Genomic DNA, 17,689 nt, shown 5'->3' with positions numbered 1-17,689 from the left:
AGAAATGAATGCTCTGGACCCCATCTATGTGCCTTTCACTTTTCCTGTTTCATTTTCTTTCACAAAAAGTTAATGACCTTGCTAGGTTTCCTTTGGGAGTGCCTAGAGTTCTTTACTCTTTAGAAAAATAAACAGACTTCAGCATTCTTCTCAGAAGCACTTAGATAAATTTCTTTATTTAAAAAATTGGGATAAGTGGGCCTCCAGTTGTGGCTCAGTGGTAGAGTGCTTGCCAATTAGCATGTGAGAAGCCCTAGGCTGGATCCTCAGCAATGCAAAAATAGAAGAAAAAAAAGTTGTGATAAGGAGCTGAAGGTATAGCTCAGCAGTAGAACACTGTCTAGCACAGTTGAGGGCCTGGGTTTGATCCCTAGCATCAATAATAATAATAATAATAATAATAATAAATAAAAAATTGGGATAATACACTCTTTCAAAATGGTATTTATGACTATCTAATTGGGCAATGTGTAGAAAAGTACTTTAGAAAAGAAAGCGCTTGCATAGCCCTGTAATCCCAGCAACTCCAAGTTGGGAGGTGCAACTTTAAAGCCCACCTCAACAATTTAGCAAGGCCCTAAGCAACTTGGCCAGACCCTATCTCAAAAAAAGAAAAAAAATTAAAAAGAAAACAAAGGGCTTTGTGGCCAGGCACCATGGTGCATGCCTATAATCTCAGCTATTCAGGAAGCTGAGGCAGGAGGGTTGCAAATTTAAGGCAGCCGGGAGCAATTGAGTGAGATCGTTTCAAAAGGGAGGTGGGGAACTAGGAATTTAGCTCAGTGGTAAAGCTCCCTTGGGTTCAATCTCCAGTACAAAAAAAAAAAAAAAGGAATTCTATTTAATTTATGTACACATTTTATTCCCTCAGCAAGTATCTATTAAGCATTTACTATGTGCCAGGTCCCATACTAAATACTGTGTATATAAAATGGAGTTAAATGAGATGCCAGATTCCCTGTAATGTTCTCTTCTAGCAATTTGTACTTCTTTCCCTCCTAGCGTTTTCACAATTTCCGTTAAATTGTTCAGTAATTAATTGCTTACTGTCTGCGTCAATCGCTACAATTTCAGCTTTACAGGGACAGGTATTTATTTCTTTTTTGTTCCAACAGCGCCTAGCATAGATGGCAAAGAAAAGATTAACAAATATTTGTTGAATGGATGAATGGATGATGGAAACACTAAGAGTATAACACAGTATAACCGGTACTAGATTGGGCTTGCCTAGTACTATGGGCATTTATAGTAGGAACATTTAAAAATCAGACTCGGAGCTTATTTCCATAAGAAAAATCAATCTTTTCAAAATACGATACTGCACATAGCCTTATTTTATTCCCCGTACCTGCTCCTAGCTTAAAGCACATTTTACTGTCTGTGAAATATCACGATCATGTCAATAATAGGCCAACATTATTACTGGCTGAATGGCTCAAAGGCCTAAGCAAAGTCCAATTAAATCAACTGTGGCTAAAAGCCAGAATGAATGAAAGGGCTCACTTGCCAGCGCAGAACTGGCACTGAAATTTTGCCCCCAGCGTACACGTCGACGTCCGACTCCGCGGCTGCCCCTCTGGTCACGTGGCTTGGGCCGCTCCTTCCCCAGCGCCTGGGCAGTCCTGCGCATGCGCGGCGCTCTGGGGCGGCAGCTCCAAGTGCGCTGACAGCTTCCGGTTTGTTTTCCCCGCCTCCTGCGTGGCTAGAGTTTTTGGGGCTTGGCGGTGGCCGTGGTGGGGTAGCGAGGCAGGGCGTGGTGAGGTAAGGTGAGTCCCCAAGCGGGGTTCCCCGCAGTCATGGCCTGCTCCATTGTCCAGTTCTGCTACTTCCAGGACCTCCAGGCCGCCCGGGACTTCCTCTTTCCTCACCTGCGGGAGGAGACCCCCACCGGCGCCTTACGGAGGGATCCTAGTAAGTGCCCCTAGCTTCGCGGCTTTCTTCCCCGCCGCCGGGGCCCTTGTTTGTCGGGGGCGGGTCCCGTACCCGCCCGACGCCGCCTGCCGTGCCCTCTGGGCCCCCAGTTCCCGGCGTCTCCGGTCTTCCTGCTGGGACGACCCCTTGCCCGCCTTGTCGGAAAGCCTGGTCCGCCCCGAGCATCGGCTTTCGTCTCCCTTCTTCCCGGCTTTTCTTCTCAGCCTCTCTGCTTTCTGTCCAAAAATTGCGTCTTGTTTCCACTCGCCTTTGCCTGTCACCGCTTCCCCACCCCCTCCTTCCCATTTCTAGCTTTCTCTCCAAGGATTTCCATTTCTCCCTCCCTCCATCCCCGTGTCCCCTGTTCCATACTACTTGCTCCGTGATTGCGTCCTCCCCATTTCTTGCCACATGTCAGCCCTCTACCCTGGTATGGTGCCAACGCCCACTTTTCTCCATCCCTGGGACTGTGGCCTTTGCCACGTCCCCATCTAGAAGTGTTTATCTTCCCCCACACTCTTCCTTCTTCTTCCGCCCTTTTCTCCTTCACATTGAGACCATAAATGACTGATTGACAAGTGAAAGACTCATAAGGTTGGTGAGTAAACTTCTTGAAAATAAAAAAAAATAACTTGTTAGGAAGCGAGCGAGAGTCCACACCGAGAACTAAAATTACAGTGACATGGCCAAGAAAAGCTAATTTCCTTTATTGAGGCGAGAAGCTTTGCATCTGTTATTATCATCAAACAGTGTTAATAAGCCCTTCCCCATGCAGTATGAAATCCCAAGGCTTGGTTATTAGATACTATATAGTTCCTCAGAATTTCCTACATTTCTCCTTTTGAAAGGATGCGTTCTGTGTCTATTGATTTTTGTTTGTTTAGTTTTGCCTTTCCTTTAGAAAGCACGTTGCTAAGCACGTGTTGTCAGTTTGTGCTATACTGGAATGATAATATAAGGTCCACTAAAAATACTCTCCATTTTCAAAATTTAGAAGGTAGCAAATCAGAAGTATATATAAATGAATATTTACTCTGTGCCAATCATGGGTGCTATAAACCAATTAAGATTGGTGGTTTCTGACTTCTAGAAGCTTATGGTTTATTGGGAAATACAAGTAGCTCCCATACAGAGTGTTTGAGAATATGAGACACTCCCTTGAAGTGGTGATACTTAAACCTATCTTTGAAGTAGTATGTGAAGGAATAAGAGGTAGTAATAACATGTGCAGAGGAAGGAGGACTGAAATGGCATGCTGTTTAGATAATTAAGAAAAGCTGAATGGATGGATGTAGAGGAGGATGTGAGAGGAAGAATGGATGTAGAGGAGGATGTGTGAGGAAGAATGGGAGGAATGAAGCTGTCATACTGATAAGCTAAATCATGAAGAAGACTTGGGAAAGTTATTAGATGCTTGTGAAAGACTAAGTGTAGAAATTACATGGTCAGATTTGTACTTAATGTAATCAGCATATCCTGTTGAATACCTGTAATGTGCTCTGGCAGCAGTATGGAGGAGAGAGAAGAAGTTGGGAGGTTGTTCCGGTAATGCAAGCAAGAAGTCATGTGAGCTTAAACTAAGCCTTGACAGAATTTGAGAGGAAGGATATAATAGGATGAAGGAGGTGGAATCTGCAGGACCTCATGAGTGTTTGACAATAGGGATTGTAGTTGGTCAGAGGGATTTTAGGATGCCTTTGACTTGGGCAGGTGTAGGGGTATGTAAAAGAGAATGAAGGCATTTTAATTTGAGTGTTACTAGCAGAAATGTTAATTTAGTCTCAAGGATTATGTATATTGTGAAATAAACTGAGTACTAAAGATATAACCTTAGAGGAATATTTAAGAGTCAGAAGTTACCGAGAAGGTGTAGCAAAGAGGAAAAACAGGTGACAGTAATGCTCCAGAAGCTGAGGAAAGAGAATTTGATGCAGGTGAATAGTACTCAGCAGTTTGCAAACATAGCAGAGGTCAGATAAGAATAGAAAAGCACTGCTGGGCATGGTGGCACACACCTCTGATCTCAGAGATTGAAGCAGGAAGATCACAAACTTGAGGCCAGCCTCAGCAACTTAGTGAGACCCTATCTCAAAAAAAAAAAAAAAAAAAAAAAGAACCAGGGATGTAGCTCAGTGGTAAATCCCTAGTATCAAAAAGAAAAAACGCTCAATGGTTTTGAGAAAATGAAGATAACAGGGACCTTAGGAGAGTTTCAGTGGAATAGTACTGTCAGATAGCATATTTACAAGATGTTGAGTTAAAACTGAAGTAGACTGTTCGATTTGGTTGTGAGGGATAATTGATACAGGGTTATAGACAAGGCATGTAGAGAAAAGGAACACATTTCTAATCCACTGTGGCCCCCCTGTCGCAGGCCTCCGTTTTTTCTCAACCTGAGTCATGGTACCTGTCTTCTAACAGATCTTCCCAATTCCGTTCTTGGCTTCTTCTGATTGCTTTACAACAGTAATAAGAGCTTTTAAGACATAGTTTAGATTGCAGCATTCCCCTCTTTATAACCCTCTATGGCTTTTGATTTCATTTAACATAAAATCTACAGTTCTTACCTGGCTTATGGGCCCTTAAGGCTCTCCCTCCTGCCACTTCTTGGACTTCACACTCCTCTCCCTTTGTATCTTATACTTCAGACACCCTTTGTTGTTAAACAAGCTAAACTCATTTGTGCTTGAGGCCTTTGTCCTTGTTGTTTACTGTGTCCTGAATGCTCTTTGCAGATCTTTGTCTGCTAGTTGCATCTTGTCACTCAAATCCCAATTTAAATATCAGGTCCTGATGGCAACATTTTCTGACCACCTGATCTAAAGCATTACTCAAAACAACCTCTTGCTCCTGTTTGTTATTCTCAGTCATATCCTGTTTATTTTCATCACTATCCAGAATAGTGACCTCTAGCCACTTATGGATTTTGAGCCCTTGAAATGTGGCCAGTACAACCATGGAACTGAATTTTCAACTTTTCTTAATTTTAATTAATTTAAATAGACAAATGGGGCTAATGGCTATACTGTTGTATGGCATAATTATAAACGCTGGAACACAGTCTCATACAGTTTAAATACCTGTCCAAATTACACAGTGAAGAGTAGATACAGGATATGAATTCAGTCCAGCCAGTTGAGGTTGTAATCATACCCTAACATCTAGATTAAATTTTACTATGTGTACAGGTTTACAACTAATTTAATTCATTACCCTTTTAAATCAAATTCTTAGGTTTAGGTAAGTATTGTGGCTATCATCAATTCATACAGAATAAATAAAGAACTTCTGAACCAATGAGCACCTTTGTAAAACCTATATTTTAACCTATGTAAAAATAATGCTCTAATTTACAAATAAAAATCAGAAAAAATAACTTGTTTTTAGATAGTTTACTTGGAATTCTTGAAATGCTAGGGCAATGGAATTCTGTAATCATCTCTGTCCATTTTTATAAAGTGTCAGTTTTTGTAAAGAGCTTTCATTAAGAAAACCTGAACCTAAAATTTTAGTACAGTGAAATTTTATGAAGTTAAAAAATTTCTTCAGTTAGAGATCATACTAAGAAGTAATCTGAAAACAAATAGGAATTTCAAGGAAGCTGAAACCTGAGTGTTCTTTAATTTCTCATTCTACTAATATTTACTGACTACTTACTATGTACTAAGCACAAAATAAGTCTAAAAGTAAATAAAGTGGATCTCTCAAGGAGTTTTCAGCTAATGAAAGGAGATAAATATTGGAAAAAGAACAGAACAGTTAGAGGTGTTATACTGTGATTGGCACATGATGGGGAAGAATGAAAGAGTGTTGGTTCATTCTATACAGGAAACCCAGGAAAGTCTTCATATAAGAGATGATATTTGCATTATTAATAGCTTAATTGATGCCCTTCAAGAGGAGAAAAAATGATCAGGCAAGGGATGTGATATAGCATGGTGTTCAGAAAACTGCTGATAATAAATGGTGGAGGGAGGGTCTGTACAGTAAGAACTAAAACTGAAGACATCCTTGGAGGAGTTGAGATTTCACTCAGTAGCTGTCTTCAGATGGAAATAAAAGTACCTCTGGATTACATGGAAATTTTCCAGGGGTTACCTTGGGAATAAATGGTTTTAAGTGAATTCTTTTCCCCATGTACCTATAAAAGTGCCTACTTTCTCACCCTGCCTTCTACTTAAGAAAGGTTCATCTCTCACACATTCCTAATCTTACTATTTATAGTAAGATACTCCACAGAACAAATTTTCAAATGATTTTTACTTTATGTGTTTAATAATTATCAAAATGTGTAATACATTTATGCTGTTTTCCTCAGTTATCTGCTCCTAATAATTATTAGAAAATTTCAATATTTAGAAATATAATCACAAAAAGCTTTTTTCAATTTGTATCCCTTCTTTCAAAGAAAGTTTTGGACTGATAAAAATCTATATTACATTAAAATACTCTGTTGGAAGAAGTAGAACACAAATAAGAATTCAAGGGGAAAAAGAACTTATAAAAACTGTTGAGAATATCATATTTCTTAAATTATGTTGGTGGGTATCATTTTCATATAGATTTAGAACCCAGTGAATAAATTTTAAAAGGTAATGCTTTTATTTTAAAATGTGCACATTTGCAATATAGCAGAAATTACCTCTTTTGTACAAGTAATTACTTAAAAACTTTTTGGGGGGCTGGGGTTGTGGCTCAGTGGTAGAGCACTTGCCTGACATGTGTGAGGTCCTGGATTCCATCCTCAGCACCACATATAAATAAACAAAGTTAAAACTCCATTGGCAACTAAAAAATATTAAAGAAAAAAAAAACTTTTTTGGAGGCTAGGCATGATGACCCACACTTATAATTCTCATCATTCAGGAGAATGAGGCAGGAGGATCACAAATTGACCTCAGCAACCTAGTGATATCCTGTCTCAAAAAAAATAAAATAAAAAAGGGCTAGGGTATAACTTGGTGGTACAACACCCCTGGTTCAATATCCAGTATCAAAACTGAAGTAAACACTCTTTGGGGGGTATTTATGATCAAAAAGTTTGAAGATTATTCTTCTGTGGGCTCAGTGATGACCAATCTTTGTGTGTGTGTGCGTGCACACGTGTGTTACTGGGGAGTGAACTCAGGGTCTGGGCAAGCTAGATGTCTGCCATACCCAAATTTCTCTTTCACAAAGGAGACCAGAAATGTACTCTGAACATAGATCATTTTTCTTCGTATGAATCTAGACCCCATGTATAAATTCCCTCCAGAAGACAGAATTTCATCAGGTCAAGAGTAGACATTACCCATTATCACTTTGCCTTCTTCTAAAAGTATTTAAAATCAGACATGAAAGCCACCACCTATCCCACCTTTCAGATATTAAAACTTCAGTGCTGTGCTCTGCAATATGGTACCTGCTAGCCACCTGTGCTATATAATATGATACCCTTTAGTTTCTATTAAATTAATATAAATTTGTGTTAAATTAATAGAAACTAAAAACAATTCAATTTCTTAGTATACTGCCTACATTCCAAGTGTTCAGTAGCCACATGTGGCTAGTGGCTACCATATTGGGCAGCTCAGATATGAAATACTTCCTTAATTATAGAAAGTTCTATGAAAATGGCCGCCTTAGAATCCTTCCAGACTCTCTCTGCTTGATCAGTCAGTCAATACACACATATTGCTTGGGAATTTTATTTTTAATTTCATGTTATCCAATTTTTATCTTGTGTGTATCTGCAGCCTTTTTTAAATTTATTTTTTAGTTGTAGTTGGACACAATACCTTTATTTTACTTATTTATTTTTATGTGGTGCTGAGGATCAAACCCAGGGCCTTGCACATGCTAGGCAAGCTCTCTACCACTGAGCCACAACACTTTTTTTGTTTTCTTAATAATGTAGTATTATTTTTCCATCCTCTCTATATTATAACTCTCTATATCCTTTTTTCCTAAGGGTTACATAGTATTCTAATGAAGACTCCAGCAGGCTTCCTTGATCAATGAACAGTAAAGATATTTCCAATATTTTTCTCTAAGAACATTCATTAAGTTTTTTTTTTTTTTTTTTTTTTTTTTGCATACAGGGGGGCAGGGTACCACTGAGCTATATCCCCGGCTCTTTTTATTTTTTGAGACAGGGTCTCACTAAGTTTCCCAGACTGACCTTAAATTAGCAACCTCCTGCCTTAGCCTCACTGGTAGCTGGGATTACAGGCATATTTTGTGTACATGTTAGTCACAGCTGCCAAATTACTCTAAAATTAGGTTTTCAAATTCGTTTCTATCCCATGGTTAAAAAAAAAAGTGTCATGTGTATTTGTCATCATTATTAACAGTTTTTTGTTTTACTTTGCTGTTCTGATGAATGGAAATGTTATATCATTGCTTTAAGTTGTATTTTTTAAAATAAAGTAAAGTTGAGTATTTTAGATGTTTGTAAACCAAGTAGCGCTTACTTGGAAAACTAGTTCTTTATAGCTTTTACTAAATGTTCAATGGATTTTTTTTTTTTGGTATCAGGGATTGAACCCTTAGGCACTTATCCCTGCCCTTTTTTTTTTTTTAGGTGTGTTTGTGTGTGTGTGTAGACAGGGTCTCACAAAGTTGCTGAGACTGGTCTCGAAGTTGCAATGCTCTTGTCTCAGCCTTCCTGAGTTGCTGGGATTTCAGGCATGTGCCATTGTGCCTGGCTGACATTTTCTATTCTTTTTAAGATATTTTAACTTTTCATTCACATGTGATAATTGTACACATATGATGTGATATTTTAAGACATGAATATAATACATAATGATCAGGTAAGGGTAATTGGTATAACCATTAGCTCAGACATCTATCATTTCTTTATGTTGGGAACACGAATAATTTCCTCTACTAGAAATTGTTGTTTACAATTAATTGACGTCAACCATGTTTTCCTGCTGTGCTATAGAACATTACAAGTTATCCTCTTATCCAACTATTCTTCTGTACCCATTAATCATTCTCTTCCCATCCCTTCTTCCTTTACAACCTTCTTAGCCTTTGATAACCACTATCCTACTCTCTTCAATGAGAGTAATTTCTTAGCTTTCATATGTAAGTGAGGGCATGTCGGTTTTTGTCTTTTTGTTGACTAACTTATTTATCATAATGTCCTCCAGTTCCATCTGTGTTGCTAAAAATAAGAAAATCTCATTTCCTGTGACTGAATAATACTCCGCTGTGTATATTAACCATATTTTCTTTATCCATTCATACATCAGTGACTAATCTCTGTTCTGTGTTTTCTGAAATGGCCTTTCGAATTTACATTACCATCAACAGTATATGAGAACTGCCCTTTCTCATTCCTTGCCAGCATTTGTTATTTTTTTGTCTTTTTGATAATAGCTATCCTAACTGGAGCAAGATGGTATCTCATTGGGTTTATGATTTGCATTTCCCTGAGCTTGGTGGTGTTGAGCATTTTTTTCATATATTTCTTGGCTATTTATAAATGTTCTTTTGAGAAGTAACTATTCGGGTCATTTGCCTATTTTTAAATCAGATTTTAGTATTACTTCAGTGTTAGAGTTCTTACATATTCTTTTTTTAGGTACTGGGGATTGGACTCAGGGGCACTCAACTACTGAGCCACATCCCCAGCTCTATGTTGTATTTTATATAGAGACAGGGTCTTAATGAATTAATTAGTGCCTCACTTTTGCTGAGGCTGGCTTTGAACTTGTGAGCCTCCTGTCTCAGCCTCCCAAGCCACTGGGATTATAGGATTGCGCCACCTCAAATAGCCTTACATATTCTTAAATATTAATATCTTACTGGATGAATAGTTAGCAAATATTATCTCCCATTCTAGATTGTTCACTCTGTTGATTGTTTTCTTTGCTGTGCAGAAGCTTTTTAGTTTGATGTAATTCCATTTGTCCATTTTTGCTTTTGTTGCCAGTGCTTTTGGTGTGATATTCAAGAAAATCTTTGCCCAGATCAATGTCCTAAAGTATTTTCTGTTTTCTTCTAGTAGTTTCATTGTTGCCGATCTTTCATTTAAATATTTGATCCATTTGGAGTGATTTTCATATATGGCATTTGTATAGGACTTTTTCTATTGTTTTATAAAAACTAATGCTATGCTTATATTTTGCAAATATTAGTCTATCATTTGTCTTGACTTTATTAATGGGACAGGGTTAAGACTTTATATAATCATATCTCAGTCTTTGCTTGTTGGCTTCTGTTTCATATCCTTTGAAGGAGCGTTCCAATCCTAAACTTAGATGTTAGATTTTTATGTGTGTGTGTGTGTGTGTGTGTTGTGAAAGTGTGAGAGCTGAGGTAGAATCCTATCCTTATTTTATTTTAAATGGATATGCAGTTGTTTTCACATAATTTATTAAATAATTCATCGTCTCCCTACTAATGTCAGCTTTTTAGTTTGATATAATCCCATTTGTCAAATTTTGCTTTTGCTACCATTACTATTTATTAACTTCTCAGAAATGGTCGCTTCCATTTTTTTGGACTTGCTTCTATTCTATTGATGTATTTGCCAGTTCCTATCCTAGTAACATATTAGGGACAGTCCCTTTCAAACTTCTCTTAATTTCAAAAGTGTCCTAGGGATATATTCTTACATATTTGTCTTCCAAGTGAACTTTAGAATTAATTTATTAAGTTTTTTTCTGGGGATCTATTATCTCAGGGCCTTACGTGTTCTTGGCAATTACCCCACTGTGGAGCTATACATCCAATCCCCTAATTTATTAAGTTCTAAAATAAAATAAAACTGAATTTATACTGAGATTTTGATGGGAATTTGTTTCCATGGGTTTGTTTGTGAACCCAGTGCCCCAGGCACTGTAACCACTGAGCCACAACCCCGGCCCAAATATTTGGGTATTTTTATTTATACCTCTTGTGTCCTTTAGCAATATTTTTTGCCTTTCATATAAATCTTGCACCTTTCTTTAATATATCTGAGTGATTAGGTACTTTATTAAATTTATTGTTATGAGTAAGATCTCTTTAAGTTTATTCTAAAATTTGTTATTTTGATATATTGGTCTGGGGCTATAGCTCAGTGGTAAATCATTTGCCTAGTGTACACCCAGCTGTGGGTTCCATCCCCAGCGCACAAATAGTTCTTTACTTGGTATGAGGTAAATTCTGATATCTGTATATTTATATTTGGTTCTTTTTAATCAAGTCTCTTGTTTCAAAAATTGTGATTAATTTCTTTTTTTATTTTCATTTTTTTGGTCTAAAAGTTATAGAAGAATAATTCTAAAATTTTCTAATAGCTCTTTGTAAATTGTTTTTAGATATACATGATGGTAGGGTGTTTTTTGACATATTATACATTCATGGGGTGCAATCCATTACAATTTTGATCCCATTCTGTGGTTAAACGTGATGTGGAGTTATACTGGTCATATATTCGTATGTGAGCAAAGCAAAGTTAGTCCAATTCATTCTACTGTCTTTCCTATTCCCATTCCCCCTCTCTTCCCTTTAATCCCCTTTGTCTAATCCAATGAACTTCTATATTTCCCTTCCCTACCCTCCCTTGTTACATCAGAGAGAACATTAGACCTTTAGTTTTTTGGGGACTGGCTAATTTACCTAGCATGATATTTTCCAGTTCTCCATTTACTAGCAAATGCCATAATTTCATTTTTTTTATAGCTGAGAAATATTCTATTGTGTATACATACCACATTTTCTTTATCCATTCATCTGTTGAAGGGCACCTAGGTTGGTTCCAAAGCTTGGCTATCGTGAATTCAGCTGCTATAAACATTGATGTGGCTGCATCACTGTAGTATGCTGATTTTGAGTCCTTTGGGTATAAGCTGAGGAGTGGGATAACTGGATCAAATGGTGGCTCCATTCCAGGTTTTCTAAGGAATTTCTATACTGCTTTCCAGAATGGTTGTGCCAGTTTGCAATTACACCAGCAATGTATGAGTGAACCTCTTTTTCACATTCTCGCCAGCATTTATTGCTCCTTATGTTTTTGATAATTGCCATTCTGACTTGAGTGAAATGAAATCTCGGTGTAGTTTTGATTTGCATTTCTCTAATTGCTAGAGATGTTGAATATTTTTTTCATATATTTGTTGACCATTCATATTTTTTCTGTGAAGTATCTGTTCAGTTTTTTGCCAATTTATTGATTGGCTTATTTGGGTTTTTGGTGTTAATTTTTTTGAGTTCTTTATATATCCTGGAGATTAATGCTCTGAGATACAGGTGGTAAAGCTTTTTGGTAGAGACTCTGTTTATGTACTTGTTCCCTTTGCTGTGAAGAAGCTTTTTAGTTGAATGCTATCACATTTATTGATTCTTGATTTTACTTCTTGTGCTTTAGGAGTCTTACTGAAGAAGTAGGTCCCTGAACTGTTATGAAGGAGAGTTGGACCTACTTTTTTTTCTAATATGCCCAGGGTCTCTGGTCTAATGCTGAGGTCCTTGATCCACTTTGAGTTGAATTTTGGGCAGGGTGAGATATAGGGGTTCAATTTGTATCTACTACTTATGGGTTTCCAGTTCACCCAGCACCATTTGTTGAAGAAGCTATCTTTTCACCAATGTATGTTTATGGCCCCTTTGTCTAGTATGAGATAACTGTATTTATGTGGATATGTCTCTGTGTCTTTTGTTCCATTATTCTTTAATTCTATTTTTGTGCCAATACCATGCCATTTTTGTTACTATAGCTCTGTAGTATAAATTAGGTTCCGGTATTGTGATACCTCCTGCTTCACTTTTCTTACTGAGGATTGCTTTGGCTATTCTGGGCCTCTTATTTTTCCAAATGAATTTCATGACTGTTTTTTACTTTTTGTTGCTGATTGTTTTTTTGCTGTTTTAGAAAGTGTATGTGTTTCTGCTTTTTGGATGTTATGTAAAGGTTTGCTTTTTAGGGGGCCAGTAATCAATTTTGTGAATATTCTTTGGACATAAGAAAACACTATTTGTTATAAGGGACATTGGTATTTTGTGTATAGCTTTATATTTCATATTTTCCTGAAGTATGGAAATGAATAAAGCAAGAATATTTCTAAGCTAACATATCACTGGGATTTGGAAGATTTTTGTCTTTAAATTAATATCACATGATGTGTGACATAATTAAATGTCACACATAGATATTTGATTATGTCATTTAAGTACTTGCATTTCTAATGTATAGTATTGAGATTGCTCCCAGAAAACTTTCAGAAATATTTTTTGGAAAGGTAAATTTTTGATTTATATCTGAATTCATCTTTTCTTTACTCATTTTTAAGATAATAGTTCTTAGAACTATTTAGCACATTGAAAATAGTTTTTAAAGTTTAAAAAAAATCAGTATACAGTATAATGTTATAAGAAGGTACTTGTAATTTCAAAGAAGTTGGAAACAATACCTGCTACTAGATGGTTGATTAAAGTAATTATGCTAGTTGATATAGCAAAATAATAAGGAGTCATGCAAAATAATGACCTACATCTATATTAAGTGCACGGAATCCCTGTATTCTAGAATATGTGACTAACTTTTCACACTAGTTTGCAGTTTTTGATAATATTGGGCTTGTGTTGTATTTGCCTGTTATCTCTATATTCTGCACTAAATTGGGAACCATTTTAGACCAGGGAATAAGAAATATGTTCATTGTATCTTCAGCAGTGGTACACAGCTGGTGTGTAGTGGGAACTTAATGAATGAATGCGTATTGTATATTGAATTGTGCCTGAGCTGGATGTATGTCCTTATTTTAGAAATGCTAACTCAAATGAAACACAATGATAAATATGCTGTCTTCATTTTTTTCTTTATTACAGATCCAAAATGTTTCAGGTTCTATGTGCTATTGTTAAAATTATCATGCTTTCTCAATGTGTACTTAAAACAAAAACAAAACTGTAAATAGCAAGCTTAGGCTAGTTTGGGTGCTGGGGAAGTAGTTAGTAGTAGTGTGCTTTCCTAGCATGTACACCACACTGCAAAACAAAAAAAGATGAGACTGGTATAGGAAGGATTTAATTTAAATATAATGAAAGAAATTAGCTTTCTCACAGGGAAAGTAGTTGAATATTAGGGTTAAGCAAAGAAGATGTAGAATTGGCTTCCTTGAAATATGCAGAAATTAGCTTTAGTTAGCAATTTTATAGACATTTTTATAGCACATCCTTCTTGGCCTCAGGTAAGACTGCTCTAAAAAGTTCATAAAAATAAACATGCTCCCTTTGCCCCCAAAAAACTAAGAAATATTTATGAAACTCATGTTTCATAATGGCCCACCCTCCTTCACCTTATTAGACAGGCCTACCTTTTTTTCTGTTGCTTTGAATATTAAAAAAAATCAATAATATCTAAATGAGAGACTGTAATAAAATTATATAAGATATGTAAGTTCTTTTTAATATACATTAAATATTATTTCCCTTTAGTCATTGACTTCCTTTGAAAAACAAATAGAATAAAACCTATGAAATTTTTTAAGATCTTGCCTCGCCTTCTGCAGGCCACAGATTCTATGTATTTGGATTTCTGTGGAATAAAACCTGAGTAAATAAGATTCAGTGATCTAAGACTGAATCAAATTTAAAAAAAAAGGCATTTCTTTAGGTCTATAGATGTGATGGTAGGGGGAGTATTTGTTTTTATAAAAGAGGGTCTAAATATTTCTTAGTTTTTTTTTTTTTTTTTTTGGGCAAAGGGAGCATGTTTATTTTCATGAACTTTTTAGAGCAGTCTTACCTGAGGCCAAGAAGGATGTGCTGTATTTCTATTTTAAGATTAATTTTCAGCTCTGTCTTTGTATGAATTGACTGTCAGGATATACTTTTTTATGGTATGAGAAGTCATTTGAGAACGGAATCATTGGAATCCTGGAATTGAAAAGACGTAGTCTGATTTAATCATGATGGTTTGAAAGAAATGTACCCCTGCTTATTGAAAATGGGATAACCAGGCTGGGGTTGTTGCTCAGAAGAAGAGCGCTTGCCTAGCATGTGAGGAACTGGGTTCGATCCTCAGCACCACATAAAAATAAATAAATAAAATAAAGATATTGTGTCCATCTACAACTAAAATATATGTGTGTGTGTACAAACGTGTGTGTGTGTGTGTGTGTGTGTATTAAAGAGGGATTTTTTAAAAAGGGGAAATGGGATAACTTTCTTTCTTTAGTGTTTTTTTTTGGTTTGTTTTGGTACCAGGGATTAAACCCAGGGGCATTCAAATTCTGAGCTACACCCCCCAGTCCTTTTCTCATTGTTTATCCTGAGATAAAAAGTTGCTGAGACCTGTTTTGAACTCATAATCCACCTTCCTCAGCCTTCTGAGCTGCTGGGATTACAGGCATGTGCCATCGCACCTGGCACCTCCTTACTTGAGATTGCTGCATATTTTTATGTGCTCAGGAATGAAAAAGTTTTTCCTGTTTTCCATTCTCTGTATATAAATAAAAGCTAGTAATTCTGACCAACCTTTTATTTGTATTTTTGTTGTTGTTGTTGTTGTTCTTATTTACCTATTATTGCTGGGTGCTGCTTTCCATATGGTAGACAAGAAGAACTAAATAAAATTTGAATTACTCAGAATTTTCTATTTATAAGCCATAGGTTCTGGAGATTCTTACTTTTTTGGAAACATGTATATTACTTTTGTTTTTTTTCTTGACTCAGGAACAGAAGTGAATTTGCTTTTGTGCTAAAAGATCTTTTATTAGACCATGGAAATTAAATCATTTTCCTTTTCCTAACATTTAATGGTTTCAGTTTCTCATTTAGTTTTTGATCTTGACATACTCATACAAATACAGTAAAATTAATTGTCCACTTTTAGAATTCAATTTCCTGTCTAGCTTCAGGTTCTTATTAAAATGAAAAACTCACTCAATTGATGGGGACAGAGTATTCAGAAACATATTAGAATAATGTATTTGGGGAATTAAATAGAGTTGTGGAAAGCAGAAGTTGAATTTCTTATTTGAGCTTTTGTTAGTAGAATAAGTAATTTATTCATTGGAAATACCCCTAAATAAGACATCTACAAATTTTTTTTAATGATCGAAATTAAATGTTTTCACTATGGTTCAAAGGTTTCATTTATTAAGTGAGAGATGGAACAGTTTTTTAAAAAATATTTTTTAGTTGTTGATGGACCTTTACTTTATTTATATGTGATGCTAAGAATTGAACCCAGTACCTCACACATGCTAGGCAAGCACTCTTCCACTGAGCTACAACCCCAGCCCAAGTTGGAACGGTTTTTATGCTAGTATAATTTAATATTTTTAGGGAAAACAATTCTCTCCAGAGGGAAATAGTGGTTACAGTATACATTTTAAAGTCATTGGTTTTATTCTTTCAAGCAAAACATTTATCCTGATAAGGGTAAGAACAAGGACTTTGTTACCAATTAGTCTAGACAATTAAAAATCGTCCTGTTCAGTGATGGATATTTATTTATTTTTTATTTTATTTTTTTATAACTTTTTTATTATTAGTTGTTCAAAACATTACAAAGCTCTTGACATATCATATTTCATACATTTGATTCAAGCAGATTATGAACTCCCATTTTTACCCCGTATACATATTGCAGATTCACATCGGTTCCACATCCACTTTTTTACATACTGCCATACTAGTGTCTGTTGTATTCTGCTGCCCTTCCTATCCTCTACTAAGTGATGGATATTTAAAAAAAAAAATAAAAAAATTAAAGATTAAAAAGCCGGGTTAATGACCAGTGAGGAAGCAGTTACTTTTGTCACTATTATTTATAACTTCCTCTTGTTCCTATTTATTTCTCTTCATGATACAGAAGTTATGACTCAAGACATGGTGTGAGACAAGAGTGAAGGATAATTTCAGCAACTGAGGTAGAAAAAAACATCTTAAGCAGGCAGACTTCTTGAATGACTCAAATTGAATCCTCAGTGAAATCCTTGATTTTTCTGTGAATTTTAAGGGGGAAAAATGGCTAAGAATAAGTGAAAAGAATAAATTTTTATAAATAAATAAGGAAACTCATTCTTCAGGAAAGCCCTGTTGCGGGAGGTGGGGGGCATGATTTCAAAACTAAGCAGGTAGTGTCTTGCGTGCCCAGAGATGCCATTTTATCAATAGTTTGTATAGAAGATGAAGTGAGAAAGCCCAGTTAAAACATGAACATTTGAAACATTTTGCTTATAGCTGGAATGCCATCTTGATGTAATATTTTTAAATGACTGACTGCTTCAGGAGCAGCATCTGGATGTGAATCATAGTATGAAAAATATGGGACCTGAGAGCAGTCTAATCTATTTTTAGATTTCCCCTATAGGCAATATTTGTTATTTTTGAGTTGTTTTTAGTATAAGCAGCTTTATTCACCATTGGCAAAAGAATATTTACATAATAGAGTACAGACATGACTTAAAAATAATGTCATCTTCTCTTTCTTCTCCTCCTTTATTTTATGGTATGGTGTTTATATAGGAATCCCATGGCCTTTGTAATTATTTTTTCTAGCTCTAACAAAAATTAGGTTGTTAAAAATCACATCATACTGGAGTTAGCATATTGGTTTTCCATTGTTGAAGTGTGATCATTTAGTAATGATGCAAATTTTGTTTTGAAATGTTTAGATATACATTGTGTATGTGTGGCCTCTGTATGAAGTGTAAAGATCCTTTAATCCTTATCAAGCCATCTTCTCTGAAGTAGATTTCCAAAGAATCTTTACATAATCAAATTCTGCCACTTAGACTTAAATTAGAATGAAAATACTGTATTTTCTTTATTATTTCTTATTAAAAACTAA

At 35.8% G+C, this 17,689-nt stretch overlaps 1 protein-coding gene across 2 annotated transcripts in view; it reads left to right on the top strand.

Moving 5' to 3' along the window:
- The first annotated feature begins 1,675 nt into the window (after positions 1 to 1,675).
- The window catches only part of Rab3gap2 (RAB3 GTPase activating non-catalytic protein subunit 2), a 107,344-nt gene continuing 91,330 nt past the window's right edge, over positions 1,676 to 17,689 (top strand). For both annotated transcript variants that reach the window (XM_046438386.2, XM_046438385.1), the window contains exon 1: positions 1,676 to 1,911. In XM_046438386.2, the coding sequence (XP_046294342.1) occupies positions 1,797 to 1,911 (115 nt within the window). In that variant the 5' untranslated portion in view covers positions 1,676 to 1,796. The remainder of the gene's footprint in view (positions 1,912 to 17,689) is intronic.

Source organism: Marmota monax, unplaced genomic scaffold (assembly GCF_021218885.2).
Source record: "Marmota monax isolate L192 unplaced genomic scaffold, Marmota_monax_Labrador192_F-V1.1 WCK01_AAM20220418_F8-fsc00118, whole genome shotgun sequence".
NCBI classification, from domain to species: domain Eukaryota; kingdom Metazoa; phylum Chordata; class Mammalia; order Rodentia; family Sciuridae; genus Marmota; species Marmota monax.
The sequence above is the reverse complement of the archived record's forward strand: the minus strand, read 5'-3'. Positions and strand labels throughout refer to the sequence as shown.